Source organism: Callospermophilus lateralis, chromosome 3, assembly GCF_048772815.1.
Source record: "Callospermophilus lateralis isolate mCalLat2 chromosome 3, mCalLat2.hap1, whole genome shotgun sequence".
NCBI classification, from domain to species: domain Eukaryota; kingdom Metazoa; phylum Chordata; class Mammalia; order Rodentia; family Sciuridae; genus Callospermophilus; species Callospermophilus lateralis.
In genome coordinates, this window is record NC_135307.1 from 48,801,964 (window position 1) to 48,820,666 (window position 18,703).

The 18,703-nt window shown below is 36.2% G+C and overlaps 1 protein-coding gene across 1 annotated transcript in view; it reads left to right on the top strand.

The window, feature by feature from the left end:
* Ttc6 (tetratricopeptide repeat domain 6) overlaps positions 1 to 18,703 on the top strand; it is a 181,257-nt gene that overhangs the window by 51,130 nt on the left and 111,424 nt on the right. Inside the window, exons 4-7 of the mRNA XM_076849316.2 lie at positions 4,012 to 4,142; positions 6,192 to 6,329; positions 7,074 to 7,265; positions 17,494 to 17,629. Of these exons, the coding sequence (XP_076705431.2) occupies positions 4,012 to 4,142; positions 6,192 to 6,329; positions 7,074 to 7,265; positions 17,494 to 17,629 (597 nt within the window). The remainder of the gene's footprint in view (positions 1 to 4,011; positions 4,143 to 6,191; positions 6,330 to 7,073; positions 7,266 to 17,493; positions 17,630 to 18,703) is intronic.

Genomic DNA, 18,703 nt, shown 5'->3' on the forward strand with positions numbered 1-18,703 from the left:
TCATGAGAAGATACATAGTTTGCCCAAATACAAGTTAAGTTGTAGATGCAGGACTCAAGATGAGGTTGCCTGATTCTGGAATCTTAGTTCTTTGACGCTCGGCCACATTGCCTTTTCATAACAACAAGCAATGATATCTGCTTTAGACAGACTCGCAGCTACAGAAATGACAAGGGATGCAATGTGCGTCACCAAACTAGGAAGCATGGCTTGACCAGAGGAACTTAGAGAATGTATTAAGAGGACACCAAACTGAAACCAGAAATGTTTCAGAGGGGAAGAGAATGTCTGATAAGATGTTTTGTTATGGTTTATTGTTGTGGGATATCATGGGACACATCAGAAATGCCATAAAAACGGCACAGAGGATTTATGTGATTAATTCTACCAAATCTTCTCCAAGAATCTTATGTTTGTTTATTTATCGTAACATCTCAAGATCAATTATTATCCATGAACTTTAACCCTAATATGGACAATTGAGGTCATAAAGTTAGTCTCTAACATCTTTGGCACAGGAATGAGGAACAATATACTCCAGCAAGTCAGGACAGATTAGGGCACAAGAAGACTTTCTGACACAGCTAATAAATAGATCTAGCAGAGAGTTGATAAAGGAGCAACAAAGGACTTCAAGTGCTTACATATATGCTGGAAGATCTTGTTCAGAAAAAAAGTAGAGAATTTGAACAATCTCCACCTATTGACCATTTCTACTCTTAGAAGCTCTGGAGTATAAAAAATGTCATTGGTACTCTGGGTTCAGTCATGATCAACAACAGAAAAAATATAAATACAATAGCAATCTTGTGAAGAAATGACTGGCACAATATCCAGTCAGAAGATTGGTGAGCACTTTAAAAGGAAAATGTCAGTATGAGTCTGTAAAAAAATATATAGGTTTGGATCATATGACCTGGGATTCTAAATGGAAGAAAGTTTAAGAGGTGTGGGTTGCCCTAAATCCCCCTAAATTATCACAGGACAATTATAAGTGATCGATCACATTCAGAATTTTAAAAATATGCAAAATACGAAGGAAAAATATATTTCTACAGATAAACATAAAAGTGGCATGTAGCTATAAAAATTGTACCAAGAAAACTGAGATTCAGAATGGGCTGAAGCCTGTGAATAATGCTAAGAATAACAATAACAACAAAAGCAATTTTCATGTTAGTTTTAGAGCAAAGGGAAGGAAAAAAAGGAAAGACAGCCCTGTCATTATGGATGAATAGTGTAATGACAACAGATGACAGAGATACCTTAATTTATTTTTAGAAAAAAGGTTGAGGTTTTAAATAAACAAATATGACAGAGAAAAGGAAACCGACAAACTCACAACTTGGTTCTTAAATCTGTCAAGAATGATCTTCAGAAAGAAGAGAAGAATTGATTTAAAAAAAAAAAAAAAACCAACGACACAAATCTTTGTAAAAGGTCTTCAGAGTTAGATGCCTGAGCCATTGGCTCCGGTGATCACTCCTCGCCTTTGTGTCCTTGTCACAGAAGCTTTCAGGGGTGGCTGTAGTGGGAGAGGAGCTGGAAGCCAGGAGATTGGCAACTGCAAAACTGACTTTTAGTTTTTTAAGGGTAAGGACTGTGAATTTTGTAATCAGTGCATTGGTCTTGGATGAGACTTTACAATGACTAAATGACTTATTCAAAAAGTTCTGTTTGGACCCTTATAAAAGGAAGAGGTAATCACTGGGAGCATGGGTTCCCTAAGGACAAGCCATGGAAGACCAATCTCATCTCCTAGAATATCAGAACAGTTAAGATCTGGTTGCTGGGCTGGGGATGTGGCTCAGGCGGTAGCGCGCTCGCCTGGGCACCACATACAAACAAAGATGTTGTGTCCGCTGAAAACTAAAAAATAAATATTAAAAAAAAATTCTCTCTCTCTCTCTAAAAAAAAAAAAAGAAAAAGAAAAAAAAAAGATCTGGTTGCTCAATATAGGAGTGTCATGGGAAGCTCACAGGCTCTGGAGCCAGATCTCCAGTGACAGAATTCTCTCCTCTTTACTAGCAATGTGGCGCAGGGCAAACTACCAAACTACTTTTATGGCTGTATAGTTTGAGGAAAACGACAGTGCCTACCTTAGAATGTTGTTGGAAGGATTACATGTAGAGGCCACAATAGAGAGCACTCAGAACCATACCCAGCACACAGAAAATGCGATGAACAGTAATTGCTATCATTCTGTGAATTGAAACAATCCACTTATGAAAGCCTCCTGAGAGTTTTGCAGACAAGATGACAGGTGAATTGCAGGAGGATTTAAAATTAGTTATGCAAAGGATACATGATTAGTTCATGGAAGATTCTATGGAAATTTCAACATATTTCTCAGTCATTTAGATGAGAATGTGGAAGGCTTACTTACTCGTTGAATTTGCAGATGACATCTGAGACATGACTGGTAAAATCTGGTTGGTCAGACCTTAAAAAAACTTAGTTGGGGCAAATGTATTCATGGTTCTGTCTTTGTGTTCCAAACTTGTCGATATGGGATGATAAGACTTAACAGTAGCAAATGTGAAAGACTTCAGGTTTTAAACTATATTGTCATTTTGTGATAGGAAGGACAAATGCAATCATAGTTTACCTTTGTTGACAAATGCCATGAGAAGATCCTCTTTCTCCTGACTGATCAATCTTATCGCACCTCACATATATGTTCAGATCTCACTGTCCAACCCCAGGAGGGACTTAGACAAATTAGAGACAGTTTGGAAGAGAATCTTCAAGGTAGCAAAGCATAGTACTTCAAAACCATTTATTTAAGGTAGAGTTGAAAGGACTAGGAATGTTTTTCTGGGGGAATAGCAGTCCCAAAGGAGTCAACAGGGTTCAAAATATTTGAGGGTCTTTTCAAAGTGGAAGAAAGCTAGGGTGGTGTCTGTATGGTTTCTGAGGTTCGAATCGAGACTGGTGGTTGTGAGTTGTTAGGCTCAATCATAAGAAACAAACATGAATTCTCACAAATGGAAAAGTTTCAAAGAGAAAATGGCTGACTTTGAATGTATTTGTGGTCTGTGTTCTTGCCCATGTTCAAGCCAGGTGATGACCACCTGGGAAAGATACTGTGGAGGAAATTCAGACACTAACTGAATGGGAAGATGTAATGCTTTGTCCTCCCTGAATGTTCACTATTTTTCATTACTCCTTTACTCAAGAAGTTGTAATAATGCCGTCATTTCTACTGAGTCAAGACAAAATCCTATACCTAGTTTATAAGAACTTCTCTTGGTCTGGCCTCCTCCTTCAATCAAATCTCTCTGCTTTTATGAGGGAAGGCCTCTCTTTTTCTTTCTTTCTTAGATCTAATCTCAAAACAAACAAACAAACAAACAAACAAACAAAAAAACACAGAGCAACCCAAGGAAAAAAATGTTTACATGGAAAATTATCAGAAACTGTGCAAATCTTCTAGGAAATCTAGGGAATCAATATTTAAAATTATTTATGGCACAGAACATACTTGATTTTTGCCAAGCAAGTAGAAATAGAAATCAGTGCAACTGTAAGAAGTATAAATTGGTAAACATTGCTCAAAATAATAATATAAGGCACTTGAGTTCTTTTTAGCTTGTGCTAGTAACCACAAGTTATGCCAAACCTTAAGGAACTAGCGATAAGTTCTGCTAAAAATACCAGTCTTGAAGAGTAAATCAGGCTGGAGATGTAGTTCTCTGGTAGAGCACTTGCCTAGCATGTGTGAGGCCTTGGGTTCTATGCCCAGCACTGGAAGGGTGGGGGGAGAGATAAAAAGTGGATTTGTGGATGAAAAATATTGTAAATATATTGCACCAATATCTTCATTGCCATGAAGGTGTATATGTAAAAATTTAGGAATGTATTTAGAGGGAAGTAGCTCACCTTTAGCACTTATATTCTGTTATAAACTATATATAGAAATCAGCAGTTTAAATATAAAAAACTATTAAATAAAAAAGATCTAATTCTCATGTTACAACTTCCCCTAACAGTATACTTTGTTTTTAAAGTTGAAATCAGGACAACTCTTGCAAATCAGAGGAAAAGAAGTTAAGAGAAAACCAAAAAGTAAACCAAGAATTCCAGCATGGAGATTAACCAAGTCTTTAAAATACCGTCGTGATAAAAACCTACCTAAAAAGTAACTTCATTAAATTTACAAATTTTACTCTCTGAAGAGCTGTCATTCAGTAGCATTGATGCATGAACATGCTAATGTTTTAGAAATTCATATGTGAGATCTGAGTTAAAACTTCTCAAAGGAAAAGTTGGAGTAGATTTTATAGTTAAGATGTGTCTGTGCTTCTTTCTATTCCTGATTTTGACCAATGCACTTACTTTAATAAATGTAATACTAGCTGGAATAAAAAAAATAGCTCTTTGGGAAAATAGCAAAATTAAATGTTAGCTGTTAGATTTGATAGTTTTGGTCCCTATAATGCTCGATTTGGATAAACTGCTTATTATATACTGCGGGTTGATTTTATGATAAAAGACAACCCAATGCAAAATGTCCACAGGCCAACTCACTTAGCAGTTAATGGATTTATTCTTCTCCTCATGTTTCATCTATGACCCCACCAATATTTTTGATAGAGTTTCTCGTCACACAGGAATACATTCACAATTTTGAACAGCACTATGTAAACACAATTTAGATTATGGCTTACGTTTTGCTGTTCACCTGGTTGAAACCCTGGCTTTCTCTTTATTTCACTACTAGGTTTTATGGGTTGGTTTATTCTAGATTATTCTTCATTTAACTCTTTATGGGAGTTTGAAGAAGCTTTAATTATTAGCTTTTGTTGTTGCTTAGGGCACTGGAAAGTGTGTTGGACATGGAAGACAACCTTTTTTATGGCCAGCCTCAACTTTGTAAATGGATATTACTCACAATTTAGTAGCTGGGAATAGAGTCATGGGAAAAGAATTCCAAAGTTTATGAAACAGTCAAATTGGCATTTAAGTGACCCCATACATGCCATTGCTTATCTGCATTGCTTTAAGCTCATTTAGTTAGCAAGATTATGTATTAAAACAAATAGTGACAGCAGACAACAAGTATTTTACCTTCAATAAATAGTTACTGTCAGATTATCAATGAAGCAGAAACTTCTTGATTTTTTTTCCCCTAAAAAACCTTGCATTTAGTGCATTAAGCAAAGTAGCATGGCCACACACAGAGTCAGAGGCTTTTCTTTTTTATGTCTCCGTGTTTCAAAGAATGACAAATAGTCCTGCTTAAGGAGAGTGTGCTATAAAAACACAGCCTTTCCTGAGCATGCCAAAAATATTTGTAGATCTTATTGATATGTGTAGTGCTCTTTTAATTCATTAAAACAGAAATCAGCACTTTACATTAGAGAGAAACAGGAGGAGAAGAAAAATCTGAAGTTAAAAAAATTACAAAAGAGAATCTTGAAAAAAAATTTATGAACATCTTTCATTCACAGCTCCTTTTTCTTTAATCAGATATCAACCTATCTTTTCTCACCACTGACTAACTCTCACATTATTTTCTTGGGAATCCTGCCCTTTATGGCAGCATATTGTTATTTAGCACAACAATCGAGGGAGAGTCACTTGCTAATCTATGTTGCTAGACTATAATGGGGACATGGGAATGCAGGTCAGTTGTGATGCTTTTCAAAGAAAAATAAGTCAGTAATGTAATCTCAAGCACATTCCACTAGCCAGGACCTGTCCCAGTCAGAATGATGGTGCATTTGAGCTTGACATGGGAGCTTACCTTTTGGTCTTCTCTCTTTTTTCAAAGCCTTTTTGTAGGACCCCGAGTGCCTGAAGCCCTGGCTTCCTGGACACTCATTCCCCAACCTCGCCTTTAGGTCTCTATTTTTCAGGCATTTCTACATGCTTTAGATTTATCTCTCTCTCTCTCTCTCTCTTTTTTTTTTCCTTCACCACAGGAACATGTACAAATTTTACGTCTTGTTTTTGTTGGGCCCTGTTGTGAAAATGTCATAACCATTCTCTCCTAGTGACTGAATAATGTACACACATACCTACCAACAGGGTAGGTGCCGTGCAATGCAAATAATAATGACAATAAAAATATAACAAGTGTTTCTTAAGAGACTTTCACAGACCTGAAATGATAGGACTATTATTTTTATCATTTCTTACAAAGATAAGAGCTAGGATTTTTCTTTTTATTCTGATTTTTCTGCAGCTTTTCAGAGAAGGCAGTGATCCATTTTGCCAGTATTAGAACTGAGATTCAGATCCAGGCCCAGGTGTGCTGGAGTGTGATGGCAGTGGGTATGAAGAAGGAGCACACCTGGGCAACCCTGCGCAGGGGAGAAATGCTGTTTCCCCCCATCCTCTGATACTGGGGATTGAACCCAGGAGTACTCTACCACTGAGCTACATACCCAGCCTGTTTTATGTTTTATTTTGAGACAGTTTCATTTTGTACCTTGAAGATGAGGAAGCTAGGCGAGATGCGATTTAGGAGCACTGAGCACGGAGAGAATAACTGAAACACTGAAGATAGTTTTTTCAGTGTAGAAAGAGGGGTTCAAACCTTAGAAGCCACACCCAGTTTGGGAAGCTGGAGGAGTCAGTGACTAAGACAAATCATGAAGAAGGTAGGAGAGAGGCAAGTTCCAGAAGAGTGTGAGGGAGATGCCACACTGACTGAGAGGCCTGGGTTTCATCCTGCTAGGTACTGGGTGACGTACCACATGTGTTATTCTACCCCTTCAGGGGCATTAGCGTTTAAGCAGAGTAGGAAGGAGGAGAGCACATTGGCTAGATATGGTGTCTGGGACTAAGTTACAAAATTGAGGAGAGAAGAGGCTGCGGGGTGGGATGATAATGAGTTTGATTTTGAGGTGTCTGTAGGACATTTAGTTTGAGATATTCAGCAGATGGTTGAATATGAGCTTGAAGCTCTAAATAATAGTCAGAGATTGTAATATGAAAATTGTATCTGATCTCCTGTACTCACACATCCTTTTTAGAGCCTGAACTAAACTGTCAATATAAATGCATTTTGTGTCTGAAGATCACACGATGATAAAAGCAGCTCATGTCCTCTCCTCTGTTGCAGAATTCTACAAGCCCCCTCCATTCCTCACATGCATGATCTGTGCACCACCATCCCAGGCCGACAGCTGCCCATTGACTTGCACCTGGCCTCTCGCATGTACCACACTGTCAGCAAGAAGGGCCATCGTACCCTAGTTGAATTTTTTGGATCATGTTTCTTAGATGATCACTTTCTCGACACAGAAAAAGATAAGTAAGTGTTCTTTGGTAATTTTGTTTTAAACAGTTTGACACTGTCAAGGACATTCTGCCTTTGAGGTTTAGACTTTAAAGGTATGATTCTGTTTTGGGACAGTAGGGAGGAGCCATTTTTGTTCTTTTCCATGGATTCCCCAGTACATATACAGAATTAGTATCTCCATTTCCTGATAATGTTAACAAGAGCCATGACTGCCTTAATCTGTTGTGTTGCTATGATAGAATACAACAGACGGGGTAGTTTATAAAGAAAATACTTTTATTTCTCATAGTTCTGGAGACAGTTCTGGTGAGGCTCATTCTAAGGTGGAAGAGTAAAGGGCAAAAAGTAAGAGAATGTGAGATAGTTGGCAGTAGGGGATGGGGGAAGAGGGACTGAAGTCATCCTTTTTATATCAGGAATGACTCCCGGGATAACTAGCACACTTCTACAGAAGTGGCACTAATCTACTCATAAGGGCAGAGCCTTCATAATCTAATTACTTCTTAAAGGTCCCATCTTTTAACACTGTTGCATTGACAGTTAAGTTCCCAGCACACGAACTTTGAAGGACATATTTAAACCACAGCTGTATCTTATCATGAGGTAACTTCAGTAGTCTAATTCCCAAAAGGAGTTACATAATTGTCTCATTAGTTCTCTCCTCCTCCTCCTCCTTCCCTTTTTTTTTTTTTTTTAAATTTTGTACTAGGAATTGAATCCAGGGTCCTCTACCACTTAGATATATCCTTAGCCCTTTTAAACTTTTTCTTTTGAGATAGGGTCTTGCTAAGTTGCAGAAGCTGGTCCTGAACTTGCAGTCCTCTTACCTCAGCCTCCCCAGTAGCTGGGGATTATAGGTGTGTACCACCATCCCTGGCTTTATTTCTCCTTCTCCTTCTCCTTCTCCTCCTTCTCCTTCTCCTTCTCCTTCTTCTTGTACCAGAGATTGAACTCAGTGGTGCTTTACTACCTGGCCTCATTTATTCTTAATAAGAACTCTGAAATACCAGTGTGGGAATTGAGGCTCATAAAAGTTAATCAGTTCAGCACTATTTATACAATTAACAAAATTACAGATTTGGCACTTGAGTCCAGCCTTTTGAACTGAATCTCACCATCTTTAGATATACTTGGGGTCTAGGATCATATACAAAAGTCATTGCCTCTTGGAGTTCATTTCATTTCTCCTTGTGTCTCAATGCCCCTTGGAATCTGCCTAGTCTTTTGTGAAGAGTATATAATCTACAGCATCTCCAAACGAGGAGAAAAGGAAAGGGAGCTAACCCTGACTGAGTGGTAACAGCTTCTGGAGCACTGTGATATGTGCTTTTGCATATGCTTTCTTTTAAAATCTTCAACTTAAGAAAGAAGTCACGATTTCCGTATGGTTAATGAAGAAATCTAGACTCCAAGGTATTAGGTTACTTGCCTAAGTTCTTATCTTGGAATAGTGATTAGAATCCAGATTTGTCTGAATTTTTCTTAACCCCCCCCTTTTTTATTTCTAAACTTTTAAAGAGACTTTCAAGACTTTTTGTTCTCCTAACCACCCCTCCCAATTAAATTATAATACACTATACATACTGCGTATCTGCTTATAGGACTGAATGTGTGTCTGTGCTTTCTACATAAAAATAAGAAGCTTTCATTATCTCACCTTCCCCCTGCTCAAAGCATCAGTTCTCATCCCCATGGGGGGGCAACTACTTGCCCAGAAAGATGCATGCTCCAAAGGCTCCTGCCTTTTAGAAGAGCTAGTGGAAATCCTGAAAAACCACCTATTACATGTTCTAAGAATATTAAAATACTAAATATTATATGAAATAGAGCCTTTTCCAGCACATTGTAATATTCTAGTGAAAATAATATTTAAAATATTTTAATTATACAATCACAAAATGAGTGACTTACCTACATTTTTTATGGTATACTCTGAACCCATTTCCTTAAACCTTACTTTCGGTGAAAATTGAAGCACTCCAGTGCATTCTTTCACGGTTTAAAATCACCTGTTTTCCCAGTGTTTTGGAACCACAATGAGTTTCATTTTGAATTCTTGAAGGAAGGTTATTATTATATTTATTTTTTATTTAGGCAAAAAATATTTTTAGGATGTGTTTGCCAATCATTTAGTTTCAATTTATGAAATCAATGCTTGCTAACTTTTTGAAAAAAAATTATATGTGAAGAATTTTGGAAATTCTTAAGTATCTCTGATAGGAAATAGTTCAGCAGGACATTCTTTGAAATGTCCTTAAAAGCCTAAAGCTGGGAATACAAAGTCAAGACATAGCTAGTAGTTCTGACTCAAGACTGAAGCTATAGTCTTGAGTCATTTCCATTAGTGCTGTGCAAGCCAAGTATCATTTTGGGGAATAACAGTTTCTATTATTCATGCAAAGTGTTAAAAATGCTGGTTTCTTTCAAATTCTAAATTTTTTTTTTTCAGGTAGACCTAACTTTCTTTTTCCAAGAGAGTCAATAACACTATTTGACAATGATAATTCTTGGCAATTTGTTCCTAAGTACCAAATAAGAAGTTAATTTAAGTACCTAATATTTAATTCTCTGGCATCTATCTCTTGAGAATTATCTGGCTAAACATAGCTTAACCTTTTCAAAATATATCTGTCTGCTGAGTCTACAAGTTCAGAGAAATATATAATTTTTTTCTGCTGTAATAAGTGTCTGGAGAAAGGTAATCATAAACACAAAATAAATACCTTTTTTTATTTGATAGCCTTTTGCTTTATCTGTGCAATGAAAAGTTAACTCCAAAGCAGAATAATACTTGTAGTTATATAACTTTAATGATTTCCCCATTCTGCATATGGTAATTGTTATTTTTTATGAACACTAGTGATATTTTAGTGAAATAGTAAGAGTATATATATATACTTCAGTGTATATATATATAAATTTTGGTGACAACTATAAAATATTTCATGTTTTGCTTTAAAAATATTTTTTGTACTGTCTAGAGAAGTTAATAGCCATTAATTAAAATTCTTAGAATGGAATTGTGGATTTAAAGTTTTAAAGTAGGGCAAGTCATTAAAGATGTTTAATACTTAGGTTAATGTTGCTTTGGTGAATAGGCTTCCAGACAGCTCTTATAAATCATGTTTATATCATACAAGACATTCTATAGCTCTAGTTGTTTTTCACTCAAGTTTATGTGTGAACATTTAAATTATTTCATGATATTTACTAATTTAACCAAAATGCAGTGACTATTTTTAAAATAATCTTGACACTATTCATTTCCTTGAATTCCTGCCAAACAACTAATTGTCAGTTTTTAATATTTTTTTCTAATCTGGTAAGGAAAAACATTTTTTAAGATTATTTTTATATTTTATTTGTTATGTTTTGGGTGTGAGGTATACCCCAAAAGCTCATGTGTGAGACAATGAAAGAAGGTTTGGAGGAGAAATGATTGGGTCATAGCTTTAATCTAATCAGTGAATTAATCCCTGTGGGATTAATTGAGTGGTAACTGGAAGCAGGTGGGCTGTGGCTGGAGGAAGTGACTCATTGTGGGTGTGGCTATGGAGTATGTATTTTGTATCTGGAGAGTGGAGACTCTGTGCTTTCTGATCACCACGTGAACTGTTTCTGTCTGCCACACTCTTCTGCCTCACCTCAAGCTCCAAGGAGTGGAGCCTGCTGTCTGTGGATTGAGATCTCTGAAACTGTGAGCCCCTAAATAAACCTTTCCTCCTCTACAGTTGTTCTGGTGGTGTCATTAAGTCACAGCAGTGAGAAAGCTGACTAAAACATTATTCGTTTCTGGTAAAGTTGAGAATTTTCTCCTCCTTCCTTCCTTCCTTCCTTCTTTCCTTCCCTGGAGATCTAATCTAGGTCTGCCTATATATTATAATTGCTTTTTACCCATTAGCCACACCCCTCTACCAAGAGCAGTCTTTTCTCTCTCTCTTTGTGGAGTTTACTATTCATCTCTTTCTTCTGGATTTTTAAGTGATCTTTTAATATTAAAGATCTTAATTATTTGGCATATATACTATTGACATTTTTTTCATTTTATTTTTCAGTTTTATTTATGGTGTTTTATGCTAGACAGAGTTTTAATTTTTATGTGGTAAAAATTAGAAATTGTTTCCTTTATGTGTTTCAGTTTTGGTACATTCTTACAAGGCCATTTCACACTTAAATTTAAATATATTCTGTTATATTTTCTCCCAAGCTATTTTGTGACTTCCTTTTTAAAAAATAAATGTTTTATCCATCTACAATTTATTTGATTAAGAAGAATGAACATTATTATTTTTCCCCAACTGACTAGCCAATTGCATGACATAAATTATCTAACAAATTTTCTTTTCCTCAGTGATTTGAAATGCCAGTTGGGTTAACCTATTTGTTGTTACTAAATACCTGAAACTAAGTACTTTATAAAAAGTGAAGGTTTCTTTAGCTCCCAGTTCTGGAGGTTCAAGAGCATGATTCTAGTTCTGTTTAACTCTGCTGAAGGCCTAATGGTGGATGGGATCCCAATGTTGGGAAGCTGAGGCAGTGAGAAATCACATGGTGGGATAGGAAGTCAAAGAAAGAAAGGTATGCGCAAAAATGACCTCTAGGCTCTGCCTCTTAAAGGTTTTAATACTTCTTAAATCACAATATTGGGGATCCAGCTCTCAGCACATGACTCTTGGGAAGTAGACGCAAACCATACCCAAACCATAGCACAGATTTTCATACATTAAATTCCAATATGTTTGTGAACCTGTTACATAGACTTGTGTTCTATTTCACTGATTGTTTATGTAAAACTGCCTGTGTAACTTTTTGACCCACCGTTAACAAAGAAAATTTAAGAGTTGGTTAACTGTGGTCCATACATTTTCATTGTAGATAGTATACTCAACCCACACAATGTGAAACCACCTTGTCTCATTTTTTGCTTTACATATATATTATTGTTAGCTCTTTCTTACATTTTAATTTTTCTTAGTCGTGCCTCTTCTAGATCACATCAATTTGAATGGTTATAAGCTAATCAGAAATTTATTTTAAAAATATTAATATAATGTTTTTATTCGTGCATTAAATGATATATAATAATGGGGTTCATTGTGACATATTCATATATGCACATAACATAACGTGCTCCATGCAGTCCCCATGCCTTCCCCTTTCCCTCCCCTTTCCCTCCCCCTGATTGCCTTTCCTTAAGTACCTTGCTAGTCATCCATCCTTTTATTTATTTATTTATTTATAATTGGTGCATTATAATTATACATAAAAATAGGATTCATTGTTGTATCTTCATACATGCACATAGTATAATTTGGCCAATTTCATTCTGCAGTTCTTCCACTTTCCTTCCCTTCCTCCTAATCCCTCAATCATCCTGTATTCATTTTTTGTTATAGAAGAAGTGCTTGGTATTATTTTTGTCATTTTGTTTTATACCCTCTTTCTCTCTTTTTTTTTCTTCTTTGCTATTTCCTATAATCTGCCATAATCACCAATATTTATCTGTGTTTTTGTTTGTATCATTATCTCATATCTAGTGTTGTGAGAGAGAAATCTGCAGTCAGCCTGTTTTTATTTTATTTGCATGTGATCTGTTTCTCTTCTTCTCCTCCTAGGTACTCATAGGATTTTAAATTAAATGATTCCATAAGCACATCTTTGAGAATGCTTTGCTTTCTAATTATTTTTTTCCACTAAATGGAAAGTCCCTCTGATATTCTAATGTATTGTTCCTTGGTTTGGGATTTTTTTTCTATTTTATTTTAAGTAACGTTTCCATTATGTTTATTTCATGTATTTCTTCAGGAATAACATTTAGCTATTTGTTAGCGCTTCACTAACTGTTTTTAATATTATTATTTTGCTTACATTCACCTCTCAAACTTCTGTTCATCAGTGGCTTCATTTTCTAAGGCTTAAATATTAACAAATATCATAATAACTCCTATTTCAATACTGTCACAGCATTTTTTTTCTTATTTTTGTTACTACTATTATATCTTGGGAAAACTGTCTTTTGTTTTATCTGAACTTTTCTTACTTGTTTCATGAAAACATTTAAATATTTTCTTAGAGACATGTACTATAAAGTAGAACCTTTCTAGAATTTTGTTTTGTTTTGTGTATTAAATCTTTTCAAAAGGACATTCTTTCTGGATGTGGTAACACATGAGTGTAATCCCAGTGACTTGGGAGGCTGAGGATCACAAGTTTGAGGCCAGCCTCAGAACTTGAGGCCCTAAGCAACTTAGTCAGACCCTGTCTCAAAATGAAAATATAAAATGGCTGGGAATGTGTCTCAGTATTAAGTACCCCTGGGGTTCAATTCCTGGCACCAAAAAAACAACAAAAGAGACATTCTTCATTCAATTCTTTGAATACTTTATTATTTCTTATACTTTAGGGCTTTCTTCATATAACTAATATTGGATTTTTCTGTGTACTCATCTTTGAATGAAGATAGGTCATCTCTGGCTACCCAAAGTTAATATAGGGTATATTTCACTGGCATTCCTGAACTGTTCATCTTGGAGGCATTAGAATATTACTTTTAGGTCTCAGGTAGGAGAATAATCACTCATCCTGTTTTTTCTGACCTAAGCTAGGAGTAGTTTGAGGAGCTGTAATTGCAGACAGAAGCATCTTTTACTTACCCATGGTAGTCTGCATTTGCTCCATTGTGCCTCAGTTTGGAATCGGAACTTCTGCTTATATTAGGGTGGGAATATAATCTTACTATTGCTTGTTCCTTCCTAGAAACTGAGAATCCTGTTTCTGAATCTGAGCCAGGGATGGGGACTTGCTAATGGTGGGAGACTTCCCTGATGTTAATTATATAACTGCTGAAACCTCTGGAGTCTCTGAAAAATTCTTACTTTTATATGTGCTATTACTTGATCCCCCCCTCTCCCACTGTGTCATTGTCAAATGATGAACCTTTTCTGATGCTAGACATAGAGGAGCATCTTTACTTACAATTTTTTTTTAAAGAATGATTTTTCTTTTAGTTGTCGATAGACTTCTATTTTATTTATTTATTTGTGGTGCTGAGATTCGAACCCAGGGCTTCACACATGCCAGGCAAGTGCTCTACTGCTGAGTCCCAGCCCAGCCCCTTCACCTGCAATCTTTATACTTCATTTATAATATTGTATTCTATCACCTGTTCTCTGTTTCTTTCCAGTATGGGTTTCTGGGAGTGACCTAACTCTTACATTTCCCATTCTCCACATCGTCTGCCATGTCTTAGCTGTTAGGCTGATTCTGACACCATCTTCACCTCTTATGTGGCTTTGTTCAGTGCTGCATAATCAAGGCAATGGCTTAAGGTATCATACCAAAGAGCACAAGATATAATTCCTGTTTGAGGTCTTAGCTGGTGATATGTGCCATAGAAGTACATATAGCAGAGATTTGATGTCTTATGTCCTACTCCCCTATACCATTCATGTTATAAACAAGGAGACAAAGTTTTGTACCCCACATCATGGCTGGTGGTACAGTTAGAGACAGAATCAACAGTAAACTCATTTAAATTTCTATTTTATTTACTTTGAACAAATAGCCCCATTAGTATGCCTTCAGCATATTTTAAAAATACAGATTGGAGTAAAAAAAAGAGCCATATCAGGATGGTCTATCAATGTTTACTATTCTATTAGTACATTTTTTTAAAAATGGAAATACCCAAACAAGGAATTATTTGGAAATTTATCTGTTCCCATAACTCTATTATGTAAAAGCTAAATTTTTTTGGAAAGTAAAACAATGTCATTCCACCAGATGTCACTGTTTGCATGTAGCAATGAAGTTGCAATGATTTAAAAATACAATGCCCCCCCAATCTTTTTTTGTAAAAAAAAAAAATTATAATTATAGGTGTACTCTTTTGTAGACTCACCATTTTGAGACTATCATCTTTGATTTTTAAAAAGCATACAGAGTATTCACATTCCTCTCTTGAAGTTTTTAAAGAAAAAAATTATACAAGGCTACAGAAAATGATTTGTAGATTAGCATCTTCAAGAAGAGGAATTCCTGAAGATTTTTCTAGACCTTTGGAGTCTATTTTTTTAAACATTCGCTTATGTAAGCTAATGCTTTCCAGGTTGTGGATTCAAACCCCATAAATAGGTTGTAAAATCAGGTTAGTGCTTTAAAGAAATGGTGTCTAGAATAAAACAGTCCATCATAGCAGAAGCGTGTGGTGGAAGAAAGCAGCTCAGGACATGGCAAGCAGGCAGCTGAGAGCTCTGCTTGCCAAGGACAAAATATAAATCTCAAAGGCACACTCCCTGTGACCTACTTCCTCCTGGCACACCCTATCTACATACAGTTCCCACCCAATTAATCTATATCAGTGGATCAATCCACTGACTTAATCTAATAACTATTATAATCTAATCATTTCACCTCTGAAAATTGCACACGCTTTTGGGGGCCACCTCATGTCTAGGCCATAACACCTGGGACCCATTCTCCTCTCTGCTTCCTGGCCTCCATCCGTGGAGCAGTGCTCCTCTGCCATGCCCTCTGCTGCGAGGTTTTGCCGCGCCTTGGGCCCACAGCAATGGAATGGGCAGATCATAATAGCTCTGAAACCATTAGCTAGAAAAAGTTCCCTTCTTCTAAGTTGTTCTTGCCAGGTATTTTGGTTGTAGTGAGGAAAAGCTAACAAATGAGAAAAAGGGAGAAAAAAATCCCACCCACTATATTTGTAAATATATCAGTCAAGATTCAGTTGCAGAAAATAGAAATGTCTTTAGTGAAGGTATTGAGTGAGGGCAAGTTCATGCTTATAAAATCAACGGAAAGGTTGGAAAAATCTCCATTAGTCAAGGAGGGCTTGAGGAAAAACCCACACAGTGTGCTTAACTGGCTGTTGCTGCTGCTCTTAATCAGGAAGGTGGGAAGCTGAAAGCCATACTGTCAACATACCACGTTAGCTGAGATTCAGGTATTAAGTGGCCTCTACTGTCACCACATTTGACTCTGGAGCCCCACTATGTCTGTTTAATATGCTCACTGGCCAAAATGACGATTTACAAACGCAGTAACTGGGACACTGCTACCGAAGAACTGGACAACTTTGTCCCAACTGTGTTTGCCCAGAGAAACCCCAGAACTTTCTGCCTTCTGAAGTGGTTAGTGGGACCTACATCATCACATCTAGAACACTGGCTACAGCAGGGTTTTTACCTCTCTATCCTCAGCAGCTCAGGAAAGCACGGTAGAATGGAGTAGGTGTTGGTGGCAGTGACATTTAGCAGGCTGGGAGTTGAGATCTAACTTCTGTTTGAATTCAGATATTTGGCAAGGGGAGATAGGTTGCTTATTTTCATGAGTCTACTTTGGAAAATTCCTATCTTCTTCAGTCTGGAGTTGGGCAGACTACCCCTTAGGAGCTGGTAAGATGGAATTTGAGAGTTTTAGCATATTATCAACAAATACATTATATAAATTTATTTTTTTACATCTAGTGACTCGTATTGGCTGTTCATATAATAGAAAAGTTAGACCTCTAAATATTTTTATGTGAAATTGATAGAACTATAGTCTGTAGAGGCCCATTTTCTATTCATTATGTATTTTATATTTAATAGTCAGTTACACAATACAAAAATTAATGTATTTTCAAGCCACCCACAGGTCAGTCATTAATGATACATTCTGCCTTCAAAGTTTGATTTATTTCATATCTTTGGCTAAATTAAGGCTTTTATTGATAATTTTTTAACCTATATATATATTCTTAGATATATGTAGCTGGTACCTACCAAGGGAAGATCTGACACCAAAACAGTTTTCTGTACATCCCAGCAAAGATGTGCATCAAGAAGACAAAACTGTAATGTGAGAAGGCAGTTCTGCTCAGGCTGGTGTTTTGCCCCAAATCTTTGTTGTGAGTGTGGAGTGTGGAGTAGGTTAGAAGTCAGGTCATAGAGAATCTTGGATCTCTTCTATAATTGGGCTTTCACAGAGTGAATGTATTATTTTTTCAGTATAATAAAACAAAACCATCACAAAATTACTATTAAGAGGTGCTCAGAGCCAAACAAATTATTTTTGGGTTCTCCTTTTTGAGTATTTGATCTTTTCACAATTTTTACTTAGTGCCAATGTCAAATATGTTTATTTTAACGGTATGACCATATGTTTATTTAAGGTATGAAAAGAAAGCAAACATTTTTTTCTTTATCAATAATGTAAAAAACACTAATTTTTTAAAATTACATTTTAGAATACTGTATGGAATTCCTGTTAAAAGAGAAAACGAAGACTATGCCTGTGTCCCTCTGGTGCCACCAGGGACACCTTCTGAATTGGCACAAGGAACTATGCAATATGTTCACAACCTGCAACTCTCAGGAGAGGAGGTAAGAATTTCCTTCAGTATTACTTTTATCTACTTCATACATTCTCAAACATTTTGGATTATGTCCCTCTTCACACTCTTAAAATTACTGAGGTTGTAATAATTGTTTATTTGAGCTACCTATATTGACATTTACAATATTAGAAATTTAAACAAAATGCCAAAATATTTATTTTAAAATAGTAGTAATAAAGTCATTTGTTAATATAAAAATGTATTTTTATGAGAAATAATTATGTTTTTAAAAACAAAAAAACATAGTGGAAAAACTAGGTTTATTTACTTACTTTGAAAATTTCTTTGCTGTCTGCCTTTATAGAAGATTCTCAAGTCTGCTTCTGTGTACAATTCTGTGGGTGGTTTGATTGAAATAATATGAGAACAATTCTAGTTTTTAAACAGATATGTAGTTGAAAAAGAAAAAAAATACCTTAATACCATTTTTTTACATAATTTTAAGATATTCTTTAATATATCCAAATTTAAGAAGCAGTAGTGATCTTGAGAATTTGCTGTGAGACTTCCACTTCTGGGTAAGGTAGGTTAGAATCAGTTTTCCCTATTCTTCCTGCCCATTACAGGTCAAAAACCTGGGCATGACAAAGGTAAGACAACCGTTCATGTGGAGAGAGGGAGGCATACTAGCTAGGAGCTTTAGGACTCAAGGAATGACAAGGGTTCTCTTTTCTCTTTCTCCTTCTCTCTCTCCTTCCCTTTTCCTTCCTTCCTCTCTTTCTCTTTCTCCTTTCTTTCCCTTTCCTTCTTTCCTCCCCCTTCCTTCCTTCCTTCCCCTCCCTCCCTCCCTCCCTCCCTCTTCCTTTCTTTCTTTCTTTCTTTCTTTCTTTCTCTCTCTCTCTCTCTCTCTCTCTCTCTTTTTGCTTCATGTATCCTAGACTTGAGCTGAAAAAGCTGGTAATCTGGAAATGCTAACAGGTAAAGACAAAAAAGAAAACAAAAAATCCAATCCTTGCTATCTCTAGCCAAAGAACCAGGAGAAGTGCAACCCAGCAGAACAGAAAATCAGAAAATTTTTAGAAAAATAACTGTTGTATTCCAGAAAAAACTGTCCCCATTC